The sequence below is a fragment of the Sinocyclocheilus rhinocerous genome, unplaced genomic scaffold, assembly GCF_001515625.1.
Source record: "Sinocyclocheilus rhinocerous isolate Xijiao unplaced genomic scaffold, SAMN03320098_v1.1 scaffold1600, whole genome shotgun sequence".
Lineage (NCBI taxonomy): Eukaryota > Metazoa > Chordata > Actinopteri > Cypriniformes > Cyprinidae > Sinocyclocheilus > Sinocyclocheilus rhinocerous.
In genome coordinates, this window is record NW_015665129.1 from 620,393 (window position 1) to 647,499 (window position 27,107).

At 35.0% G+C, this 27,107-nt stretch overlaps 1 protein-coding gene and 1 long non-coding RNA gene across 2 annotated transcripts in view; one reads left to right on the forward strand and one right to left on the reverse strand.

The window, feature by feature from the left end:
* Window positions 1-12,357: 12,357 nt before the first annotated feature.
* Window positions 12,358-15,854, forward strand: LOC107731165 (arrestin domain-containing protein 3-like). The gene is made up of 6 exons (XM_016542162.1): window positions 12,358-12,740; window positions 13,459-13,519; window positions 13,768-13,915; window positions 14,823-14,919; window positions 15,052-15,308; window positions 15,599-15,854. The coding sequence occupies exons 1-6, from the start codon at window positions 12,485-12,487 to the stop codon at window positions 15,737-15,739; spliced, it is 960 nt and encodes a 319-aa protein (XP_016397648.1). The 5' UTR covers window positions 12,358-12,484; the 3' UTR covers window positions 15,740-15,854.
* The window catches only part of LOC107731166 (uncharacterized), a 17,639-nt gene continuing 5,328 nt past the window's right edge, over window positions 14,797-27,107 (reverse strand). Inside the window, exons 2-4 of the long non-coding RNA XR_001638751.1 lie at window positions 25,734-25,740; window positions 20,755-20,759; window positions 14,797-14,806 (exon numbers count right to left, since the gene is read on the reverse strand). This is a non-coding gene — a long non-coding RNA (uncharacterized LOC107731166). The remainder of the gene's footprint in view (window positions 14,807-20,754; window positions 20,760-25,733; window positions 25,741-27,107) is intronic.

Here is a 27,107-nt window from a genome sequence, read left to right on the forward strand (position 1 = left end):
TGGACACAATACAAGAAAATAATTTCAATATGAATTAGCATAACAACAACAAAACACACACACAAATGCCGGCAGGCTACATTTAGAAAGCAACCAAAATCAACAAAAGCATAACAAAATTTGCTGATGTGGTCACATTTGGTTTTTGCACTGTTGGTATTATACTATTATACTATTTCTCACTTCATACAGTATTTCTATATTCTGACTTGCTGACACACTGTTAATTTTTATGGTAATCAAGTCCTGTAGCTATAACTATTTATAAGCTGGGTTAATTTACTGGGCATCTATTTACAATCATTTATGCACAATCATACAGGCGCTATTATTTCCATCTGTCACATTCCCAGATTTCATCCAGATTGCTTATGCGGAAACATCTGTATCTGTTTAAGTACGGCGTCAAGTGAGCAATGAAAAACGGCTCCAGGGTTGTACAGAATGCCGCAGTGTTTTTGCTATTTTACATCCCAAAAAAAAAAAAACGCCTAGCACACAACCCCAGCCTGGGAACAAAATATATCAACATGCCTTGTTTGGCAACAGTAAATTTACCCTTTATTTGAGAAAGCAATTCTCACGCCATATGTTACAATGGGGAAGCACAGCAGACAGACACAAGTTATTGCATTATGACGATGAGGATGTGTGTGTGACGTCAGTGTGAATGTGACTACGCAATAACACAGTGTGGTCTGAAAAGATCCTGTGGGAAAACAGTACGCTACTGTTCACCTGTAGAGTCGATGTTGGATGAGGCAAGGAGCGTCCACGACAAGTCCGCCTCTTCTTAAACTCTCAGGGTGAAGCATGAAAATAATTATGTTTTAAATGTCGCAGGCAGAGATTGCTAGCAATAAAACAACCACAGCTACATAGTCTGCCCTGCCCTGCCCTGCCCTGGTCCTCCAGCCAAAGCCTACACAGACACTGAGCCCTCACACTTGGCTTTGTCCCGCTCCAGCAGGCTGCCTTTTAGGAAAACAATGCTCTAATAATATTTAATGATATGTTTGGCACCATGGTATTTGTGTTACGAAATGGCTGAACAACCGAATAAACTGTTCATAAATCATTGAGAGTAATTCCGTATCGTGTTTATCACCAATGACCACTAGTAAAATGGAGGGCTGCACCCCAGCTATGTATTCTATAAAAATATGCTTATATCATTCAGCTAATTGAATGGGAATACATCCAGCAGACCAAATCACGTACTGTAATATACGACACAGGATTTCTATTACTTAATTTCTTGAGAAATGGTCTGAAGTGTCATTGTACTCCCACTGGAGTGAACTGGTACACCAGAAAAATTGTGATTTTTTCCCCTCTGAATATTACTCCTGGCCCAGGACTTCTCCAACAATTTAGTTCACTTAAACCAAATTTAAAGCAAGCTCACATTTATCTGCCCCTATTTTTAACCACAATTCAAACTCCAATCAACAACCCATGCATAGAACCTACTTTTTTCCCCTTTTTTGATAATTGATTATACTCAGATGTTAGTCACAATATGATAGAAAAAAAATCTGTCATTACTTCCATTGCATCGCAACTTTAAAACTGTAGTTCGCCAGGCTACAAAATATAAATATAAAATATAAAAATATAAAATAAAATCATAATTTTAAGTAGTTACACTAGTCAAGCTAGTCATTTGAAAAAAACAAAAAAACATAATTAACTAAATTTAAGTTACATTAAAGTGGGAAATGTATACATTTAAAATGTCAAATTATTTAATTAATCATTTAAACAGTGTTTTATTTTTGTTGGCACAAAAACAATGAGGTTTGTGATTGGCAAGCGATGACGACGTCCATAAGACAAAAAGGTCTTATCACAACTGACACTATAAGAGTCAAAATCTTAATTAAACAGCATTTTTAGTACCCAAGTAGAGAATGCAGCATTTGAGCACTTATGCAAATAACCAAACAGTGTGAACGTAACTGAATACAGCAATACAGTATTAACACTGTGTTACTGTGTGAACATGGCCTCTGTGAATCGACTGAATCATTTTAGACACATCATCTGCTGCTGCTGTGTTGACATGCTTTTCCAGCTGCAGGAAAAAAACAATGTTAGACAAAGCTACTCTGCCGGTAATAAGCAAAAAGTAGCATATTTAGGCTTTTATCATCAAAGGCACTTGCTTTATGCTTTGCTACTAGCGCAGCATATGCGGAATAGGTGTTTGCATAAGAGGTTGAATCATTTCCTGTGGCTACATACAGTATGTGATGACATTATAGGAGGTAAGTGGGTTTTTTTTTTTTAAACAGAGGGGGTAGGATATGAGCCACCATACCGGTCAGATACCAACACTGGCACTTCATAGAAAGCTTAAGTCAACAATTACCAATGCTAAATATGGAACAACATGATAACATCTACTCCCTCAGGTTGAGCATGAAGTATCCTGAGTCCACGATTTCTCAGCTTCTCCACGCTTAGGAAACTGGAACAGTCACCATCTATCAAAGTCCCTTGCAGTTTCAGAATGAAATGGATTGACACTGACTCTATCCCATCACCTGTCAACTACAATCCTTCCTCGAGACAGCCGTCATCCTGACAAATCAGCCTACTTCCACTTCCATCCCTACCTACACTGGATATACGCTGCAGCGGGTCCTTTGTCACCATATGTAATGTTGTGCTGCTTACACACACTCTCTCTTGCACTGATCTGCAATAATGAATATTTTTATATAATAATAATAATTGAAAATAATTGCATGCCAAATCAGCATATTAGAATTTTTCCTAAAGGATCATCATGGGACACTGAATGAAAATTCAGCTTTGACATCATAGGTAAAAATTACATTTTAAAATCTATCAAAATAAAAAAAGTTATTTTAAATTGTAAAAATATTTCACAATATTATATTTTTTTATTTTTGATCAAATAAATGCAGCCTTGGTGAGCATAAGAATTATTAAGAATATTAAACATTCCATACTTTTGACATCTAGTGTATAAAATAATGCATTCAGATCAGTATCCAAACCAATAAAATACACACCCACCAAACAAACAATACACAGAGTAACACACAAAATCATGATATCATGATATTATTTATAATATCATTCAGTGGAGATGAAGTTCACCTGTCCCACAAAACTGAAGAAGGTCACCACTAAGTAAATAGTCACCGCACAAAGAGCTGAGTAATACAAATCAAATGTAAAGCATTATTATTTAGAGCCTAAGAAACTAGGATGAAAAGAAAAAAACAACATAAAAAAATGTAAAGTCTGTGATCCATGGGATCAGTGAGTCAACGTGCTGGTGTTGATAAATCCCATGATGACTCTTCCGTCTGGCTAGAGAGAACTTCTGCAAATCTTTTCATAGCACACAGGCCTCACTGCAATGATTCATTTAAAGCCCTGAGATACAGAATTATTAGGTATTCACTTCTCAGACTGATGACTGTTGTTGAACTGTGAATTAAGTATTAATTATCAGTCTAAACAGCATATTCTACATTTGTTGTAAATAATAAAAACAAATTAGTGTCTGTCAGCAAAATCATTAGATAAAAGAACAGTAATATAATTGAGGCCAAAGTTCACAGGAACACATGTGAAGATAAAATAAAGTGGTGTGCACAAAAACAGGAGACAGCAGATGTTTTTTTTTTGCTGAGCATTAACCGATACACTTTGTAAACTTTGCACAATATCGAGAATTTACTGTCACTCCAAAGCAGCCACAAGCTGAACGCCTAGCACACAACCCCAGCCTGGGAACAAAATATATCAACATGCCTTGTTTGGCAACAGTAAATTTACCCTTTATTTGAGAAAGCAATTCTCACGCCATATGTTACAATGGGGAAGCACAGCAGACAGACACAAGTTATTGCATTATGACGATGAGGATGTGTGTGTGACGTCAGTGTGAATGTGACTACGCAATAACACAGTGTGGTCTGAAAAGATCCTGTGGGAAAACAGTACGCTACTGTTCACCTGTAGAGTCGATGTTGGATGAGGCAAGGAGCGTCCACGACAAGTCCGCCTCTTCTTAAACTCTCAGGGTGAAGCATGAAAATAATTATGTTTTAAATGTCGCAGGCAGAGATTGCTAGCAATAAAACAACCACAGCTACATAGTCTGCCCTGCCCTGCCCTGCCCTGGTCCTCCAGCCAAAGCCTACACAGACACTGAGCCCTCACACTTGGCTTTGTCCCGCTCCAGCAGGCTGCCTTTTAGGAAAACAATGCTCTAATAATATTTAATGATATGTTTGGCACCATGGTATTTGTGTTACGAAATGGCTGAACAACCGAATAAACTGTTCATAAATCATTGAGAGTAATTCCGTATCGTGTTTATCACCAATGACCACTAGTAAAATGGAGGGCTGCACCCCAGCTATGTATTCTATAAAAATATGCTTATATCATTCAGCTAATTGAATGGGAATACATCCAGCAGACCAAATCACATACTGTAATATACGACACAGGATTTCTATTACTTAATTTCTTGAGAAATGGTCTGAAGTGTCATTGTACTCCCACTGGAGTGAACTGGTACACCAGAAAAATTGTGATTTTTTCCCCTCTGAATATTACTCCTGGCCCAGGACTTCTCCAACAATTTAGTTCACTTAAACCAAATTTAAAGCAAGCTCACATTTATCTGCCCCTATTTTTAACCACAATTCAAACTCCAATCAACAACCCATGCATAGAACCTACTTTTTTCCCCTTTTTTGATAATTGATTATACTCAGATGTTAGTCACAATATGATAGAAAAAAAATCTGTCATTACTTCCATTGCATCGCAACTTTAAAACTGTAGTTCGCCAGGCTACAAAATATAAATATAAAATATAAAAATATAAAATAAAATCATAATTTTAAGTAGTTACACTAGTCAAGCTAGTCATTTGAAAAAAACAAAAAAACATAATTAACTAAATTTAAGTTACATTAAAGTGGGAAATGTATACATTTAAAATGTCAAATTATTTAATTAATCATTTAAACAGTGTTTTATTTTTGTTGGCACAAAAACAATGAGGTTTGTGATTGGCAAGCGATGACGACGTCCATAAGACAAAAAGGTCTTATCACAACTGACACTATAAGAGTCAAAATCTTAATTAAACAGCATTTTTAGTACCCAAGTAGAGAATGCAGCATTTGAGCACTTATGCAAATAACCAAACAGTGTGAACGTAACTGAATACAGCAATACAGTATTAACACTGTGTTACTGTGTGAACATGGCCTCTGTGAATCGACTGAATCATTTTAGACACATCATCTGCTGCTGCTGTGTTGACATGCTTTTCCAGCTGCAGGAAAAAAACAATGTTAGACAAAGCTACTCTGCCGGTAATAAGCAAAAAGTAGCATATTTAGGCTTTTATCATCAAAGGCACTTGCTTTATGCTTTGCTACTAGCGCAGCATATGCGGAATAGGTGTTTGCATAAGAGGTTGAATCATTTCCTGTGGCTACATACAGTATGTGATGACATTATAGGAGGTAAGTGGGTTTTTTTTTTTTAAACAGAGGGAGTAGGATATGAGCCACCATACCGGTCAGATACCAACACTGGCACTTCATAGAAAGCTTAAGTCAACAATTACCAATGCTAAATATGGAACAACATGATAACATCTACTCCCTCAGGTTGAGCATGAAGTATCCTGAGTCCACGATTTCTCAGCTTCTCCACGCTTAGGAAACTGGAACAGTCACCATCTATCAAAGTCCCTTGCAGTTTCAGAATGAAATGGATTGACACTGACTCTATCCCATCACCTGTCAACTACAATCCTTCCTCGAGAGAGCCGTCATCCTGACAAATCAGCCTACTTCCACTTCCATCCCTACCTACACTGGATATACGCTGCAGCGGGTCCTTTGTCACCATATGTAATGTTGTGCTGCTTACACACACTCTCTCTTGCACTGATCTGCAATAATGAATATTTTTATATAATAATAATAATTGAAAATAATTGCATGCCAAATCAGCATATTAGAATTTTTCCTAAAGGATCATCATGGGACACTGAATGAAAATTCAGCTTTGACATCATAGGTAAAAATTACATTTTAAAATCTATCAAAATAAAAAAAGTTATTTTAAATTGTAAAAATATTTCACAATATTATATTTTTTTATTTTTGATCAAATAAATGCAGCCTTGGTGAGCATAAGAATTATTAAGAATATTAAACATTCCATACTTTTGACATCTAGTGTATAAAATAATGCATTCAGATCAGTATCCAAACCAATAAAATACACACCCACCAAACAAACAATACACAGAGTAACACACAAAATCATGATATCATGATATTATTTATAATATCATTCAGTGGAGATGAAGTTCACCTGTCCCACAAAACTGAAGAAGGTCACCACTAAGTAAATAGTCACCGCACAAAGAGCTGAGTAATACAAATCAAATGTAAAGCATTATTATTTAGAGCCTAAGAAACTAGGATGAAAAGAAAAAAACAACATAAAAAAATGTAAAGTCTGTGATCCATGGGATCAGTGAGTCAACGTGCTGGTGTTGATAAATCCCATGATGACTCTTCCGTCTGGCTAGAGAGAACTTCTGCAAATCTTTTCATAGCACACAGGCCTCACTGCAATGATTCATTTAAAGCCCTGAGATACAGAATTATTAGGTATTCACTTCTCAGACTGATGACTGTTGTTGAACTGTGAATTAAGTATTAATTATCAGTCTAAACAGCATATTCTACATTTGTTGTAAATAATAAAAACAAATTAGTGTCTGTCAGCAAAATCATTAGATAAAAGAACAGTAATATAATTGAGGCCAAAGTTCACAGGAACACATGTGAAGATAAAATAAAGTGGTGTGCACAAAAACAGGAGACAGCAGATGTTTTTTTTTTGCTGAGCATTAACCGATACACTTTGTAAACTTTGCACAATATCGAGAATTTACTGTCACTCCAAAGCAGCCACAAGCTGAACTCAGCAAGACAGCAAGTGGTGGTTTAACATTTCCATTTCCAGTAAAACCACACTCAAAGAAAAAGAGAGAGAATTGTTTGCAATGCATAAACAGACTTCAGAAAATCAGTTTAAAGGGCAATTAGGTCACATTCAAATGAGATGAAAAGAAACAACAAAAACCAAGTGGGATGGGGGCTAAATCTAAAAAGGATGGATTTTTCCAATGGCAGTCAGTGTGGACTGTGGAGCGAAAGAAGTGCGGTTTGAGCGGAAAGGATTCTTTAAGTTGGCAAAGAAAAGCAGTTGTAAAGCTGTGGTTGATCTCTCACTGCCGCAGTGAGAGGGATGGACCACAAAGCTTGATTAACCCACATATAATTAGAGCTTATTTAACATGTTGGAATACACAGGACTACGCCTTTATAACAGTTGAAATGTATTTATTTTTCTCTGTGAGCAATGTCTGAGAGGCACAGTAGTCAGAAATGTCTTCTGGGAGAGAATATCAGGTATTTATAACTTAAAAACTGATTTTCTGAGGTTTCAGGAAGCCAAACATCCACAACTTTCACAGTCTTTTTGACCTGTTTAGTAGCAACAAAACTCCCCCAGTATCCACAAACAACAACACCATCATCATCATCACCATCATGAAGTTTCAACTTCATGTTTAAAACAACAGTTCCTCTCGGTGGAGCAGATTGGGGAATTTCCTCCTCGGCTTGAGTCAGGAGCAGCTGCTAGCACGACCTACACAATACAGGCCCTGACAAGACAAAGTGAGGTAGATTCTGTGTTTTTATGTGAGGTTAGATAAATGGTCACCCTAAGGTGAGCATATTTTCTGAACCACTAATTTGTAACACTCAATCTGCAGGAATGTGGCTGAACACCAACAAAAACACATTTGTGTGCTGACATAACACAAACACAACACAGTGTGGCAGGAGAGAAGCAGGAAGCGGCTATAAAGAAGAAATAAAGAACTATCAATAACTATAGGTACAGTTATAAGCCAAAACAGGTTTATTTTTCTGTATTTTATATAGCTATTCCATTTACACACATAACTGCATTGTGCATTTTAAATGCAAATAGGGAGAGTTATATAAAATGAATCAACATACAAACATATTTTGTAATAAATAATATTGATAATCATTTAATAATTACAACAATTTATAATAATAATCATTTAAATTATTTTTAATAAATTAACTATTCATTTTAGAGTAAGGTAAAATTGTTTTTAGGGTATGTTTTATTGACCAAATAAGTAAACATTCTTTTTTGCCAGCAAAAAAATAAATAAATACATTTTCAGAAATGTATCTAGGCCCAAAGATCATAAAATGTGTTTCAGTATTTGACAACTATAGCAATATAACAACAATATGACAACTATAACAATCCTGGTAAATTCCTGGTTTTCCACATAATGGCAACACATTATAATGAACCTCCCACACCCTGGCAGGCACATATGCAGGAGTCCCCTTTCCTGTAAGTGATAATCATCTTTAAAACAAACAAGGGAACTCAAGAATCATGTAATCCACTGAGGGTGACATTAACATTGTTGAAAACTGAATAATCATTTCCAGGTCCTAACTTCATGAAACAAATCATAATCTAAATAAATCAGTTTCAACATAAAACTTTAAAAACAAATAAAAAGAAACAGTGGCACATTTGGGGTTACGAAATAATGAAGCAATCAGTAATAATTGAGGTCATGATGCCGTTTTATGTCAAAGCACTCCTGAATTAATTCAAACACATTAAATTTGACCACTAAAATAGGCTGTTTACACCTCAGGTGTGTCAGGATGCAAAGGTGGTTACCGGCTACTAAATTACACTGTCTAAAGGTCTGTTTGCATTAATTGGCCTATTAAATTTGATTTATTCATTCATTTGATTGATTTTTTTTTTTATAACCGGTATGCATGAATATACCTATAGAGGGCACTGTGTATCTCTGTATAACTTTGTGGACAAATCATTAACACACAAACCTTTGTATATGAACAAGGCAACAATACTGACATTTATTGTAACAATCTCTTTTTAAAGTAAACTATCAAAAAAAAAAATGCAACTTGCTTGTTTTCGAAAAGCTAATTTGTACAAATAATCTGTCAATCTCTGCCATCTGTTTCTAGAAATACAAAGAAAAACATCTTTCAGATGTCAAATCACTTACAGCTCACACAACTGACATGATAGAGACACACGGCCAGTCAGAATGGTTTTGAAATGCACAACACATGAATGCATTCTTCTAAATACAACTGGATTCCTAAATTAACATACATGTTTATGTATGCATGTGTGTGTGCGTGTGTGTGTGTGTGTGTGTGTGTGTTTGTATACGTGAGTGTGAGAGTGTGTGAGTGTGAGGGTGCCAACGGATGCTGAGGTGCTGGAATTCCCAGAGGAAGTGCTTCATTACACCAACAGCTGTGACCTCTCTGCCCTCTATGTGTGCTACACTGATAGCAGAAACTCTTCTGTGTTTACTTATTGCTTGTTATCATTCCTTTGTGTCAAATGAATTTGTATGAAGATTTCCTTTAAGTAAAATGGTTCAAAGAAGTGTGCTAGATTGTTTTTTATTTTTTATTTTTTACTTTTATGTGTGCTTGCATTTGCCTAATCAATTTAATTACAAAAAATAATTTAATGTTCTCCTTTTATACTTTATACCTCATAGCAATTTATAGATCGGCTTGATTGCTGGTCTCTCTGCTCCACTGTTTCTGTCTGCTCGAGCCTTTTAAGCCTGATATCTGCTCCATAAATATTGCACTGTACTATTGATCTGCTCTGTTGACAACCTGGCCCATAACATCTCTGTAAGCTCATAATTTTACATGGTGCTTGTTTGACAATCTTAGAGGCATAAGGGCCAAAGGGGCCTCTTCTTTTTTTGTCAGATATCTTGTTATCTTGAAAAACTGTAGACCAACATTTGTCCTTTATCCATATTAAAGAGAGTCTAGATCTCAGAGTGCTTTTTATTCAGATATTCAGGGCAAAACCTGGTGAAGTCCTGAAGCTGAAATACCTTAAAAACACTATGCTTAAAAAAAGGTCTGCCACATGAAAACATCTACAACAAGGAATATTTTTGTTCATGTTGTGTTGGTCAATAAACTTTTAGGGCTTACTCAAATCCAAGAGGATAGGTATTTATCTTTCTCATGCTTTAAAAGCAGCCAAAAGTTCCTGTGCGGAACATTTAGTTTTCAGCATCATTGAATCGGCTCTGATGTAGTAATGTTTATTCAAGCTTAAGCCTGAATAAATTATTGGAGCTTCAACTAGAAACACTTTTACCTCATTCATGCCTGCTGACCCAACTGAGTTAGATAAGAGTGAAAAAAAAAATGCTGGCACTCATGTGTGTCAGTGCTGTTTCTCTTATGCCCTACTGAAGGCCATTTAAGATTAGACTGCAGACCTTAATTAGAAAAACACAGGGAAGATAGACTGAAAACCTTCTGTTCTGGTGATGAGAACAGTAAGCACTGCATCAGTCACATGGGAGTATGGGTAAATAAAGACTAAAAAGCAATGCTGTATTATATTAAAGCAATTAAAAAATTCTTGCCTGATAGCTATGTTGACATTATGACATGAAATCATGAATGTTCTCTCATTAACTCATTACAATGCCCAGAGGCTATAAACATCCAATCATTTTGCTTCAACCTTACATATTTCGACAAGTCATCCTGCTTCAATTATTCACATTAAATATAATAACAATTTGAAAAAAAAAAAGAAAAAAAAAAACATTCCATTGAGGATCAGGTCAACTGTTCATTCTAAGCTGTATTTAATGAAGAGCTGAATGTGACACATATTTATCATGACTAATGACCCTGCCCTTGAAAAGCCATGACTATATCATCTTAGAATCATGTTACAGATGTAAAAAATCTATAGACTCAAATAACACCCTTCTTGCATATATCTTCAGAGGTATAACAGTGATAATATCGTGTGGAACATAAGACGACTTCCTTTCCATACATTACACTGATGGCATGGGTCTTTTCACTGATGCCCACACATTTGTGTGGTTAATCCACTATTAAACACATTATGAAAGCAACTGACCTTGTTGACTTGTCCTTTTTAAGTATGTCAAATGGAGGTAATGGAAAAGTGCCAAAACAAATTAGGAAAATTAATTTAGATTTTGATAATGTTATAATATTACAAACTAACTACTTCATGGTGGAATCTAATACTACAATTTTTTTTAAAAATACTAAAAAGATAGATTCTTCAATAAATAAATAAATAAATATGTGAGCTGCAATATTCAATTCATCAACACATAGGCCTACAAATATTGCAATGTCCAACAACAGAACGAAAATTAATTTAGATTTTGATGATGTCATAATATTATAAACTAACTGCTTAATGACAGAATCTAATAGAACAGCTACATTTTCACCAAATTCTAAAAAGGCAGATTCTTCAATAAACTGAAACATTATATATGTGAACTGCAATATATTCTCCACAAAACACACATCCTGATCCATATTCACTCCTCTCACGTATATGCAACTATAAAACTATAAAATTAACTATAAATGTTTTAAAATCAAGCTTACTTGCTAACAAATAGGAGTCATGATTTTTGATGGGCAAAAAAGAGGCCAGATTAAGTATACAGTTTTTAAACTATTAAAAAAGAACAGGATTTAGTGAACAAGAATAGCTTTTAACTGTCTTATTCAGAGTCCTTCCTTCATTATTAACCATTTCATTACCATCACATATGTATTATGTGCTTGCAGAAAGAAGAAAATGAGTCATGGCAAAAATAATCTGCCATTTAGGAATCCTGTCGAAATTTCATCCCACATATTCCATTGAACACTTAAACAACACTCACTCACTGTCATCTTAACAATACCTAATTTCGTGAACACATGTTCATATGCTTAAATAAATAAGGGTAATTATCACACAATAGAAAGTTATTGCGGTTCAAATTCTCTTTAACCACAAAACACACATCCATGATGAACTGCACTGATTAAAGCTCAGGTTTGGAGAGCAGGTGCACCAAGAGCAGAGGGATCTTTGTTTTTTTTTTATGAACCATGTTCACAGCTCTTCATGTTTCCTGCCTCTCAAGGCCGCTGTTTATGCTGCCATGCTCTAAAAACAGCTGTTCCCAATAGACTCTTTGGTCTCTGACACCATAGAAATACATCCAGCTCTTTCATTTTACTGTGTGGTTCACTTTCAGTTTACATGCTAGACCTGTTGACAAGAGGTGTGTCTTTTCAAGGTGAAACCTGTTGAGCCAGTTTGGTGAGCCCTCCGTCAGAAAGATGCCAACAGGTGTATTTTTAAAAGACGGATATAGAAAACAGAAGGGATCATTAAAACTCTGGGCGTCGTACAAATCCACTTACAGCAGCAATATAAATTCAGACTTAACCTGTTGTCCCAGGAAATGACGATCCGGAACTTCGCTATTGAGTATGACGCCTTAAATGATCGCAACACCTTCAGCAATGGGGATACTTTGGTGGGCAGAGTTATCGTGGAGGTGTCAAAGGAAACCAAAATCAAGGCTCTGACTGTCAAAGTGAAAGGCAAGGCTGATGTGTCATGGACTGAGACGCAAGGGGAAGACAGTGTGACATACTGGGATAAAGAAATTTATTTCTCACAAACTCAATCTGTCATACTGGAGGATAACGCAGATGGTAATATCTGAATGTTATAAACATTCATCTGTTCAAAACAATCTTTACATTTAATGTCATGTATTCTAGTGTAATACAAGGACTGTATAGTTAGAAATAGAAAAACATAAAATACTGGACAACATTATGATTGTGTAATGCGGTCTGCAATTCTCTTCAAAGTTTTGGGTTAGCAAGATTTCTCTTTTTAAAAGAATAATACTTTTATATAACAAGAACACATGAAATTGATCAAAAGTGAGAGTAAAGACACTTATAATATTACATAATTATTTTATAATATTATAATATTAACAGTATTACAAAAATATTTAGTTTAAATGCTGTTCTTTTAAACATTCTATTTATCAAAAAATCCTGAAAAAAATTTATGGTTTCCACAAAAATTATTAAGCAGCACAACTATTTTCAACATTGATAATAATAAATAATTCTCTGAGCACAAATCAGCATTATAAAATGATTAATGAAGGATCATGTGAGTATTGGCCTCGAAAATGTCAGCTTTGTCATAATAGGAATAAATTACATTTTCAAATATAGTAATATTTCACAGTATTACTGTTTTAGCCTTGGTCAGCGTAAGAGACTTCTTTCAAAAACATGTAAAAAAAAATCTTATCAACGACAAAATTTTGAATGGTAGTGTATTATTAAATAAGCATATGTAAGGACAACATTGACAACATTATGTAATGTGTCTGTATCTTTTTGCTAGGCTCTGTAACTCTTGTGGCTGGTAGACATGTCTTCCCTTTTGCCTTTCAGCTTCCCTACCAGTAAGTCATCACCTTCTTGTCCTGCAGGCATTGTCTGGTTGATAGATGTGACTTATAGATAGACAGCATATACTTTATTGATTCCTGAGAGAAAATCAATCTTCCTTTGAAACAGTCTCAGTTACTTTTTGCAATGTAGCCAATACTTCAATGTGCTATATCCTGTATGTTGAAATATTGATCTATCATATGATGCAAGTTTCTTTCTGAAGACTGTTAGTCATCCATGCCAAATCTCTCTCTTTCAGGGGCCTGCCTTCATCTTTTAAAGGTGCTCATGGTAAAATTAATTACCGACTTTCGGCCAAGTTGAGCAGGTCTATGCGTGCAGCAAGTAAAGCTGAAGCAAAGTTCACCTTCGTTGCCAGAGCTGATTATGTTCAGTCAACACTGATGGTATGATGACAGTTTTTAACAGTTAGACTAGAAAAAATATTGAAAGTCTCATTTTAATGCATGAAATACAAAACAGACATATATGGACCAATAATAATAACAGAACTCAATGATGACAACTTTATCATAAAATAGAGGTGGGCGATATGACCCAAATCTTATATCATGATATGAGTAATTTTATTATTTTATTATTTGTAATTTTATAATGATATCTATATATATCACAATAGTTATTTTTGCTTTAAATACGGTCTTTATTATATCAAAAGTTTTTTTTTTTTTGATTCAAAATTCTTGTCCCCAGTGTCAACATCACAAAATCTAATACTAGCTTAAATTTTTTTTTTATAAGGAATATTAGACTGCTGTCACTTTAAGAGCTGCCTGAATCCAATATACTGCGTTTTCTTTCTTAGCTGTTTGCGTTCACTTAAGACTAATTACTGCAAGGATACTGTGTGGGTATTTAACCGTTCAAGGCCTATAAAATGGCAAAAATAACTCCGTTCAATACTCCCGTGCTCTATGAGCACAGTTTTCACGTGCGCAAGCCTCTTGGACAGTACTCAGAAATAGTCTCTCAGACAGCGAGCTTATATAGCGAAATGAGTAATACGTTTTCGTGACCACATAGCACAGCAACGTCATGTAAGCATGTAACCGTGTCCGTGAAAGAGATGATAGTCCAAAATCTCTACCGGTTGACAAATTTCTACCGCTTAATTGTGTCTACTGGTATATCGCCCAACCCTAAAAGGTCCAAAAGACTACATTGTCCTGTTGTTGAAACAAACAAAAAAAATTTTACTCTGTAAAAGGCTACATTTAAATGAACAGATTAACAGATGTAACTGTAACTTTATGGATGTTAAGTAAGTAACCCTAAAACTTTCATCCTCTGCAGGCACCTCAACATGGCAGTAAAGACAAGAATGTCATATTTTTTGCCTCTGGAAATATTTCGATGAATATTTTCTTGCCAAAGACAGGCTACCAGCAAGGTAACCCAAGCAATATACCCAGCATTTTGGTAAATGAATGGATCTATCAATTTTTAAAAAAGCATCATACAACATAGATAACTGCTTTGATTCATTTGACAAGCTGTAATTCAATATTTATATCTCAAACAGGTGAAAGGCTAGTCGTCAACGGTGAGATTGTAAACAGCTCAACTCGAAAAATTGTGCCAAAGTACATTATCTACCAGAAGCAAAGCTTCTTTGCTGGAGGCCAGAGAGCTGTTCATACCACCCAGATACTGAAGGATAAGGGAGAGCCTTTAGTGTCCTCCACCAGACAGAATCTGTCAAAAGTATTAGTCCTTCCCACAGAAATCAGCACCACCATCCAGAACTGCAGAATCCTCAAAGTCGAGTATAGACTGAAGGTAGGTACCAGAAAACAACAGGCCTCTAGCAGATTTCCAAAAGAGTTTGATTTCTTTTCAGCAGCAAAAAGGGTTTAATGTACTTTGTATTCAGGAATGTTGCCGATTTTTTTATAGTCTGCTTTTGTGTTCTCATGAAACAAAGGAATGGAAATAAAAGACAATGTCACTCAAGCAAGTGTTTGAGTGCACGTTACTTCAAATAAAAAGCGTTCGTGAAAAAATTAGTTCAGATTTTGTCTAAGTTTCTCTCTCAAAATCATCTACAGTATAGTTTGTTTCTGTTGCAGGTTATTTTGGATGTATCGTTCACTAAAAACCCTGTGATTAAAGTCCCGTTGATCGTACTGTCTCTACATGACGGGACCTCATCCAAAGAGTCGGAGGCAGGACTACATAGAGACCTGGCCAAAATGAATATTTTAAATTAATATAAGCAATGAGCACTAGATTTGTTTGCACTTTTGTTTTACACTTATTGTATCCTACTATAAAAAAAAAAAATTATTTTCGAAAATATGAAATCATATATGACAAATAAGCAAAAACGTGATATATTTCTCATAATTACATTTTTTTTAAAGGGAACAGTTTACTCAAAAATGAAAATCCTGTCATCATTTTTTCACCCTCATGTTGTTCCAAACCTGTATGACTTTCTTTTGTTTGCCAAAAACAAAAAGAAGATTTTGAAGAATAATATGTTCCACAGGAGAAAGAAAGTCATACAGATTTGAAATGAAATAACAATGAGTAAATGATGACAACATTTTCATTTTTGGGTGGACTATCCCTTTAAAATTAAGAGAATTCTAGCTCTTTTTAAATAAATGTATTTTATCGCTTCCGTCCATACAAAAAGAGTACAATAATGCAAAAATAAATAAATAAAACATTAATGCATGTGTCCCTGAGAGTGTAATGGTCTTTATTGTTGGCTATAATCTCTCTGTAACCTAATTTGTTATTTGTCAGCTCAGTTAATTCAACGAAATGGGAGAGTATGTCATGTTCCTTTTACAAAGCGAGCATGTGAAGAGAAATGGAACATCAGAAGGGCATTTACCGTGACACTCAAGCCCTCACGCTGACATAAATACAGAGGAAGACTCTGCCTGTAAGCCTGGAGGCCATTGAGCTCCGGTGGATATCTTCAACACAGCAACCTTTCTGCACCAGTATCCTACTGCTCTTTGCTGTGTGTACTAACTCACAGCTTCTCAATTCAGCGCTCAACACACAATTTAGCGTAGACTGACGGATGTGCAATCAATATTACAGCTAATCTGTGACCTTTGACTCCACAGCAAAAGATGAAATACAGAACGTCTGAGCTTTGTAAATGGAGGACACTGAATTTATCTATTCCATCGGAAGAGCCCTTTGATATATTTGAGCAAAGTAAAAAATTTAAAAAACGCCATTCTTTAGAAATAATAAAACAAATGACTTATTTTAAATAATTAAATATTCTTGTGACATTCATGTGGTGAAAACCCTTCACTGTTTACAACACCAACATTTAAAGATCTATTTCACTTGATTTCTACAATGTTAATTGGAAAGTGCTTATACTGTAAATGATCAGCAGCCATCTTTAGATGACAGTGATTGGATGAGTTTAGTATTTCGCCTCCCCCTGCTGGAAAACAAATGTCCTTACTTCTTACTTACATGACTTGACAGTTTAATAGTGTCTGTTCTCTGGTGCCCACCATGTAATTGTAGTAATTCACTTATCGAGTAGAAATCGTTAACTGCTGTGTGTGTAGGCTTGTACCGTCAGTAAATAATGTCACAACATTAGACAAAGCTCACGGGAGGCTGAACATAGGCAGTTTATTGAAAACCATTGCTCCAATCTAATTACAGGAGACGTGAGGCTGATATCTTTTCTGTGAGAACTAACACAAATAGGTTAATTAGGGCAGCATGATTGAATTATTGCATTTGTTTAGCTAAACCAGATGACCTTTAATTAATCTTTAACATTAAGGCAACAGTGGCTTTATTGAATGGCTAATCCTAAACTGCAGCTTCCCAGGGAATACCTTTATGTTAGTGACCCACATTATCCAATACACTGCTAAATAAAAAACAGCTGATTAGGTGGAATATCACACATACCATGATGAACGTTTCTCAGCATGAGGTGATTCAATAGTTGGCCTACACTACAGAATGTTGCTTATTTTAGTGTCAAAGAGACATGGGCTGTTTCTCAATTTCCTAGAATGCAAAGAACAGACTTGCCACATTGAAAGAACGAACTCGGAAGGACATGAGGACACAGAGCCTGAGATGTGCTGAGATCTTGTTGCTTAAATGAGTGTCTCAACACATTTTAAGCAATGGGACAGCACCATCCAATACACAATAAATTGTGTAAATGAGCATGCATATTTAATGTTACTTATGCTTTGTCAAAGTTAAGATTCTTTTTAATATGGCAATAAAAAGTATTGCAGGCTTTCCTCAGGACTTCATCACTTTATTAAAATGAAGCCAAACAAAATGACAAAGGTTATTTGTAAAAGCTGTCACATATTTGTGAGCTTGCAGCAGGAATCTATCAAGTCAGAACAAGAGAACTTTAAAGCTCCCAGGCTTCTGTACATAGTCCACCTGCAATGACTTCTGGGATTTTGATATTGACGTTGGTTCTCAAGTCTGAAATCAATGTATCCTCAATATCAAGAATCCAGGTACTTTCATGCATCCTCTGTACTTGTGTTCTTGAGTATTAAAATTCAACTTTGGCAGTTGATTATGATGTAGAGCAAGAACACAAGGACACAAAATCAAATATATATTGAGAAACAGCCATTTGCTATATTTTGGGTAGTGCTATATTGAAATATACTGTGGCTGGTCTTTACATGCCTGTCAGATGTGTCATCCTGTCTTGGCTAGAATAAGTTGCAGCGTGGACCAGATTTATGCTGTTTAGTCAAAGGTCTGGCTATGCGAGATTAGTGCAATAATATAAGAAGAATTGTGACATCTTGGCACCAGCTGTGAAGGCTATCAGTTGGCTACAGGACTGGTGAATCGTACACCACATGCTGTATGCCACAGTTTCTCCAGGTCTGATTCTGTTACCACTGAGATTCAGATTAAATGTATTCTTTACGGATCATAAACTGCAGGAAGAGAAAGAGGTCTGTCGGTGTGACTGAGCTAGAGCGGTCACCACACCTCATTAGGTCCAGCATTTAGCCTGTGTTTGAGCAAATCTATGAGCAGACAGCTGTCACAGTTTGCACTTACTAATGAGAGGTGCAGCTGATTTAAAGTCAGTGAACACACTCGGACTGAAGGGAACTCATCAGTGACCCGTTATAGGTTCAGACACTCAAATGTCTGTAGCCTATATGTCAAAATTAATATGGTTTTATAACAACAACAACAATAATTATAATTATTATTATATCCAAGTTATGGTCTTTGGTATTCAGATCACAGATATTTTCAATAATACACTCTAAAAAATGCTGGATTAAATACAACCCAGTGCTGGGTTTAATAGGGACAAACCCAGCAATTGGGTTGTTTTGACCCAGCGGTTGATAATATAATATAATATAATGAAATGTGATTTTTCATATCAATGCTGGTTCTCAAGTCTGAAATCAATGCATCTTCAGTGTCAAGAACACATCCGGGTACTTTCATGCATCCTCTTTGTAGCTAATTTTTTTTTTAAAACATTATGTGTTGCAGAGAATGTTATTGTTCATAAAAAAAGAGCTTTGAAGCAAGATTGCTTTTTCTCTGATTGGTTTGATGAGCAGGGAATTACATGATGAACTCCAGATGTTGGGTATTACTATATAAGGCAATCAATTAAACTAATTTAAAAGTGAGATGTGTACAAGCTGCTCTTGAAAATTAGATGAATTACACTAATCAGAGAAGCAGTTCTGAATCAGTGTGAAGACAATCTAAATTACGGATGGATGGCAGTGTGAATTGGGAAAACATAGCACAGCAGCTGAACACCTCATTATTCTTCTAAATGAAAAAGGATATTTGATAACAAACAACAGTAACCACTAGAGATGCTAGACAGTGCCTATTATTTCTCATGAAGATGGCAGGCCCATTTCACTTCAGCCATAATTAATTGCATGTGGTAGTTCGGTGTCACACATAAGACATGCTGGGAATAAAATGGTCCCTATAGGAAGGACGCTTCCATATTTACTTTGCTGCAGGGATTAGGATTGCTATATTTTACAGCTTTATATTCAAATATGGGTGCTTTGCATTTTAAGGATTTTTACACATTATTTAACACGGTTCAGTCGTTCAGACCACATCGAATATATGGAATGACTGCATGCTCTCATAAGCAGAAGAATTTTGCACATATAGTAATTCAGGAAGTCAGGCATGAACAGCTGTTTGTCTGGATAGAGGGGGAAGGGAATTTGAAGAAAAAAGTGAGAAAGGGAGGACCATCTGTTGTCCTTGTGCAGACAGAATAAAATTTCAGCTGTTCCCAATAAATGGCTTCAATTTGTTGCGTGCAACGATGCAAATCACAAGTCCTTGAGTACTTTTAGGATTTTTAAACGAGTTGCATCCTCAAATTACTAACTAAAAATGTTATTGCACTCAATCATGATAAACTAAATCTAAAATGGAATAAATATGCATGCAAGGGTCAGAGTAGAATAGTTTTGTGAAATGGAGAAACAACCATTTCTACAAGCATTAGCCATATTAATGTCTGAAAGTGAAATTTTAATATCTCGCAACATCTGTTGCTTTTTATCCTTTACTCTCTAATTAGCTAGACAGTTTTGGGTTGAAGTTGAGCAGAAGCCATGCTGTATCCCTGAACACTGAAACAAAGATGAATTTGTGCTGTCCTCAAAAATCTGCATCTGCACATTTATAGTACTTAAGAGATTTTGTTGCTGACAAATGAATGCAGTCATATTCATCCTTTGTCTGTTCTTACCTGAACAAGTGCCAGAATCTGTCTGGTGATATTAAGATCAATGGGCCATTATGTTATTGTATTACTTATATGAAGAACTTTTCTCTTGAACTTTTCGCCTTGAGACCTAAAAAGCTGCAGACAAATATTCCCACATGGTTTTGGGCAAGATTTTGCAGGTCGTATAGCTTGAATTCTCTCGCTCTTTGCTGTGGGGATCTTTCTTGCATTAGAGTCTCAGCGTTCTGAGGAAAATCCATTTTAATTTAAATATAAACAATATATTTCAATTAATAATAATTTCATTAATTTGAAATAAATAAAAAAAATAATTTAAAAAATGGTCCAAATAAAAATAGTCCCATTGACAACAACATTATAATAACCGTTGTTCCTTTAGCTGTTTCCTTGAATATCTTTGAAAAAACATCATTGATGACTTCACATGAGACACATATTTGTTTCTTACCCATATTTTTATATGCATATTTCCAGCACTGCTGCTTTGATTGTCTCTCTTTTGTTCATTCCGTGAACTGATGAAAGGGGATAAACTAAGACTACAGTAATAGAAATATGACACATCCCACACTGGAGCAAAAGGCTCCAGACAACTCTTTTGGTAACCACCCTCATATGGACTAAGTGTGATATATGTTTTGAGCTGCGTGCATCAGCCAACAGCACGCCCACCTACACCCACATCAAAACAATGCTGTTTGACATCAGTTTGACATCAGTGCTCAGTAGCAGCCTAACCAGACAAGGAAACAATGAGATGCTTCACTCACCAGCATTAACAGGGCTATATAAACCACTGCTTTTTCAAGAGAAGTGCACTCCAAAAAAAAAAAAAAAAAAAAAAAAACCTTTTTAAATTAATTTTTAATTTTTGCTCAGAGTAATGACAATTTTCATACAAAAAGTTTGGTTAATTAAATTTGGGTAATTTAAATCAGTATGCTGTTCATAGTGACCTCAGTTGTATTCTCAGGTGATAAATTAAACCAGACATAGTAAAAAAAAGTTGGCAACAAGTTACCTCTTGATATTTCTGTCAGCAATTTCGGCTCTCAAACTATTTTGGCTGAAACCAAAAATTCCTGTTTTGTGCTGTTTTGGCTGAATTTTGGTGCATCACTGGGGAGAAGAAAAACTTTCATTTTTCTGTTGAATACCATAGAAGATATTTTGAAGAATATGGGTAACCAAACAGCTGATAAGGAAAAAACTATATGGATTCAACTTGAGGGTGAATAAATGATGACAATTTTTTTTTCCCATTTTTGGGTGAACTAAAACTAAAAACTCCCTTTAATTTCAACATTTTCTCTCCTCATCCAGTCCAATGCAAACTGGAAATCCCCTGCCCTCTTTTAGCAATGCAAATGAAATTACTAATGGATTAAGTACAATTCTGTTTCAAATTGAATGCAATAAAAATAAATTCTCACAAATTGTCAAATTACTGTATTAGCTCATTCTAAATAAGTACATTATTAGGGCAGTCCATCTGCAAAGACACCTGCACAGAGAGAAGAACTGATGTAATGACTTTGGTTACATAAAGATTGAAATGAAGAACAATGTGGAATCAGCATTTTAGGTTTTATTCAGGTTACCAAGGCAACCATTCTCCCAAGTGTGTTCTAGGACTGTCCTTAAAAGAAAAGGGAAAAAAAGTATTAAACGTACTAAAGTTGAGTGGAGCTCCAGTGAGACAAGTCAACAGAGGATTACATCAGGCTATTAATGGATTCAATGAACCCCTGGGTCCTCAGGCCTGTGCTGTATCTTAGTAGGGTTCCTCTTCTCTGATACAAGCCTGCAGATCAGTGTGATCTTACTTAATGTGATTATTCGGCAGCATGCTGACTTTTGTCTCCATTAAAAGTCAGATGGAGCACAAACACTCAAGAGCAGTGACAAACAGCACAATCCCTAGGACTGAAAACATCGTAAGAACAGCACACCTTTTTTAAAGGGCAGTCCTGACTCACTTGATGCCCTACTGTAAATGAAATAACATGAGACCAAAAAAAGTAATGACCTATATAGGATAAGAAGGGGGAAGATGACCACCTTAAGATCAGAGTTCATTTACTTCTAAATTGCATTTGTAAAATTAATATGATAAAATATAAATCAAATATTTTTTTATATTATATTATTAATATTATGTAAATTTTAGCATTTTGGCAATTTATTGAATAATTAAATATTGACCAATCAAAAAACAGAATCCCAGTCAAAGATAAACATCTAAATTACACAATTATATACAAGCCTATATATTTTTTACTGAATTCCTGTCAATATACAATAGATTCAAGATATAATTTTTTTTTTTTAATAAAACCAAATTTTTCCATGTAAAAGAGCAGATTTGACATTTTGATATTAACTATTTGAACTTGTGGAAAGTGTGACTCAACTGAAATGACCACATTTAGACATTCATGTGAACGAGTGATTTTTCCACATTGTTTTAGATAAACACCTTTCTTTACTTACAATAACTGTGCAAGCAAATTAACATTTACCCCACTGTTCAAAAGTCTTTTTTTTAATTTTTTTTATTAATGTTTGTATTAAAAAAAAAAAAAAAAACCTTTTTAAATTAATTTTTAATTTTTGCTCAGAGTAATGACAATTTTCATACAAAAAGTTTGGTTAATTAAATTTGGGTAATTTAAATCAGTATGCTGTTCATAGTGACCTCAGTTGTATTCTCAGGTGATAAATTAAACCAGACATAGTAAAAAAAAGTTGGCAACAAGTTACCTCTTGATATTTCTGTCAGCAATTTCGGCTCTCAAACTATTTTGGCTGAAACCAAAAATTCCTGTTTTGTGCTGTTTTGGCTGAATTTTGGTGCATCACTGGGGAGAAGAAAAACTTTCATTTTTCTGTTGAATACCATAGAAGATATTTTGAAGAATATGGGTAACCAAACAGCTGATAAGGAAAAAACTATATGGATTCAACTTGAGGGTGAATAAATGATGACAATTTTTTTTTCCCATTTTTGGGTGAACTAAAACTAAAAACTCCCTTTAATTTCAACATTTTCTCTCCTCATCCAGTCCAATGCAAACTGGAAATCCCCTGCCCTCTTTTAGCAATGCAAATGAAATTACTAATGGATTAAGTACAATTCTGTTTCAAATTGAATGCAATAAAAATAAATTCTCACAAATTGTCAAATTACTGTATTAGCTCATTCTAAATAAGTACATTATTAGGGCAGTCCATCTGCAAAGACACCTGCACAGAGAGAAGAACTGATGTAATGACTTTGGTTACATAAAGATTGAAATGAAGAACAATGTGGAATCAGCATTTTAGGTTTTATTCAGGTTACCAAGGCAACCATTCTCCCAAGTGTGTTCTAGGACTGTCCTTAAAAGAAAAGGGAAAAAAAGTATTAAACGTACTAAAGTTGAGTGGAGCTCCAGTGAGACAAGTCAACAGAGGATTACATCAGGCTATTAATGGATTCAATGAACCCCTGGGTCCTCAGGCCTGTGCTGTATCTTAGTAGGGTTCCTCTTCTCTGATACAAGCCTGCAGATCAGTGTGATCTTACTTAATGTGATTATTCGGCAGCATGCTGACTTTTGTCTCCATTAAAAGTCAGATGGAGCACAAACACTCAAGAGCAGTGACAAACAGCACAATCCCTAGGACTGAAAACATCGTAAGAACAGCACACCTTTTTTAAAGGGCAGTCCTGACTCACTTGATGCCCTACTGTAAATGAAATAACATGAGACCAAAAAAAGTAATGACCTATATAGGATAAGAAGGGGGAAGATGACCACCTTAAGATCAGAGTTCATTTACTTCTAAATTGCATTTGTAAAATTAATATGATAAAATATAAATCAAATATTTTTTTATATTATATTATTAATATTATGTAAATTTTAGCATTTTGGCAATTTATTGAATAATTAAATATTGACCAATCAAAAAACAGAATCCCAGTCAAAGATAAACATCTAAATTACACAATTATATACAAGCCTATATATTTTTTACTGAATTCCTGTCAATATACAATAGATTCAAGATATAATTTTTTTTTTTTTAATAAAACCAAATTTTTCCATGTAAAAGAGCAGATTTGACATTTTGATATTAACTATTTGAACTTGTGGAAAGTGTGACTCAACTGAAATGACCACATTTAGACATTCATGTGAACGAGTGATTTTTCCACATTGTTTTAGATAAACACCTTTCTTTACTTACAATAACTGTGCAAGCAAATTAACATTTACCCCACTGTTCAAAAGTCTTTTTTTTAATTTTTTTTATTAATGTTTGTATTCATTATTAATGGATTCAACTGATCCAAAGGGACTATCTATATCTAAAAATAAATGCTGGTCTTTTAAACTTTCCATTCATCAAAGAATCCTAAAAATGTATGATTTTTCACAAAAATATTAAGCATCAAAAATTTTTCTGTTATCATTTGTTTGATAATAACAATGTTCTTTGAGCACCAAATCATCATTTTAGAATGACTGAAGAATCATGAAACACTGAAGACTGGAGTAATGGCTTAAATCATTATGGCTTCAAATTATCATCATATTTCACAATATTATTGTTTACTATATTTATAATCAAATAAATGCAGCCTTGGACAGCATAGGAGACTCCTTTCAAAAACATTAAAAAAAACTACCGACCCCAAACATTGCAACGGTAAATAATTTTTAAGAGTTGCATTTAAAAGCATTTCAGTCTGACTTCTGGGGCCCTCGAGCATTTCACATTTCGAATTTCTCTCTTATCTGAATTTCTCTCTTATCCCAGTTCAACTCGTTCATTTGTAGAGAGCTCCATGACCTGAATTGTACATGTCAGATTAGTGATAAAAAAGGCATGCTGGGGGTCCCTAGGAGCAAGAATGAGGAACACATTATCACACAACTCAGATCAGCTTCATGCTCTCCGAGAACACAAACCCACTGTGTAAAACATGTAAACACAAACCTATGTGACCCTGTACCTCAAATGCTAAAACATGGCGCTAGCAACAGCAAGGTCATGAGTTTGACTATGGAATCCATATACTGAACAGTTATAGCTTGACTGCACCATAACTGAAAATACCCTGCCATGTGCAATAAATCCTGTTTAATTTGTGGCTCTCCACAAATTCGAATTGCTAATATTCCTTTCTCAATGGCAAAAACTAATTGAAAAATAACCTGTGAGATTACATATGCTTTCGTCAGGTCTCATACTTTATCCCATGACCCTTGGTGACACTGCATATACATAGTTTATAAATATTCAGGATTTTCCCAAACCTTTTCATCTTCAGTGTCATCTCACCCAGTGAAAAATAGCGTTCAGGTCACACCATAATACTCTTTGTTCTGGTGTTGTGTCTTGCGTGAGTTATAAATAACTTTCTTTCCTCCAGAGGTGGCTGAGGCTAGAAACAGCTCTCTCACCCTCTTCCTCAAGCGTGAAAGGCGCTACACCCAAGATTTCACTGCAGGGGTAAAGGAACAACCCACCCGCCTCATTCAAAATAAATCACCTTTGCCCTGAATACTGAACATCTATTACCTAGCTTAAATGTACCTACAGTAAATATAACTATCCTTGAACACTATTCAAAAAAAAATTGTGTCTTGTTGGTGCAGTTTAAGGCAGGCTTCAGTGGAGATAATTTATTCTGTTTTTAGTAGGTCAGGTGTAAAACTAGAGGTGCTAGACTAGTCATTTGTGCTTTATAGTGAGTCCCCTGCAGCACAAAATAGAGAATGACAGTTAATTAAAACAAATCTCACACTCAGTTTTCACATCTCACACTACTCTGATGAAACCGACTGTGAGTGTGCATAGATTTTTTTTTCTTGCAGTGTTTTTATGAAGTGCAGTGTGCTGCTGTCTCCACCCATCGGCAGACAAGGCTGCGTTCTTATTACCATTTTATGAGGCCCAGAGCGCTATAAGTCAGCAGAGCTAGTGTTAGAACAGAGCTGCTATCCAAAGATCATTTCACACAGTCTCTCAAGCAATAAAAGTACCATAAAAACGACAGCTTAAAAAAGAAAATGCAAAGTGAAAAGTATCTTGAGCTAGTGTTCATTGATGTTGTTCAGGTCCTGTTCTATCACTGTACGAGCCAGATTCAATTAATTACTTGAAAAGCTGCTCAGAGAATTTAAATAGAAAATAAATTCTAGGTAATGTTTTGGATTCATACAATTCTAGTATTCTGGTCAGAAACCAAGGGGTGGATATTTGCTGGATAGCATGGCTATATTAGCCCCTGTTGGTAGATGCTGTAACTACATCTAAAAAATATTTTTTCTGCCATTGACAATCATTACAAGTGAGCCGTCTATTCTGACAAAAAAATTTTTTTTAAAGCAATGTCACTAATATTTCATTATATTATAGCAAATGTTTTACCAGCCCCCAGCTCTTTTATTATTTACAAAAATTCGGACAGCAGGCGGTTTGTAGAAATTAAACATTATAATTAGATTTTTCCCCACTTGAATATATGTTTATATTAGCATGTATTTACAATATATTTGCATATAAGTTTACTATATATTTTTCTTAATGTTTTTGTCAAAGCTGTAGGTTTACATGATTTTAAACTGAATAAATTGTTATTTATTCATTTACCCTTAAATGTTGTTTGCCTGTTTCTGTGTCAAGTTCATAAATGTTGTGATCGATCTTGGAGTTGGCTGGTTTGTTTCATAGTATGTAAGTCTTAAAGGGTCATATGATGCGATTTCAATTTTTCCTTTCTCTTTGGAGCGTTACAAGCTCTTGGTGCATAAAGAAGATCTGTAAAGTTGCGA

What these genes read in the sequence shown, in the direction of transcription:
- LOC107731165 (XM_016542162.1), top strand. Translation starts at nt 12,485, where the DNA reads ATGACGATCCGGAACTTCGCTATTGAGTATGACGCCTTAAATGATCGC. An exon ending in AAAGACAGGCTACCAGCAAG is followed by an intron (nt 14,920 to 15,051) that starts GTAACCCAAGCA and finishes TATCTCAAACAG; the next exon opens with GTGAAAGGCTAGTCGTCAAC. An exon ending in AAGTCGAGTATAGACTGAAG is followed by an intron (nt 15,309 to 15,598) that starts GTAGGTACCAGA and finishes TTTCTGTTGCAG; the next exon opens with GTTATTTTGGATGTATCGTT.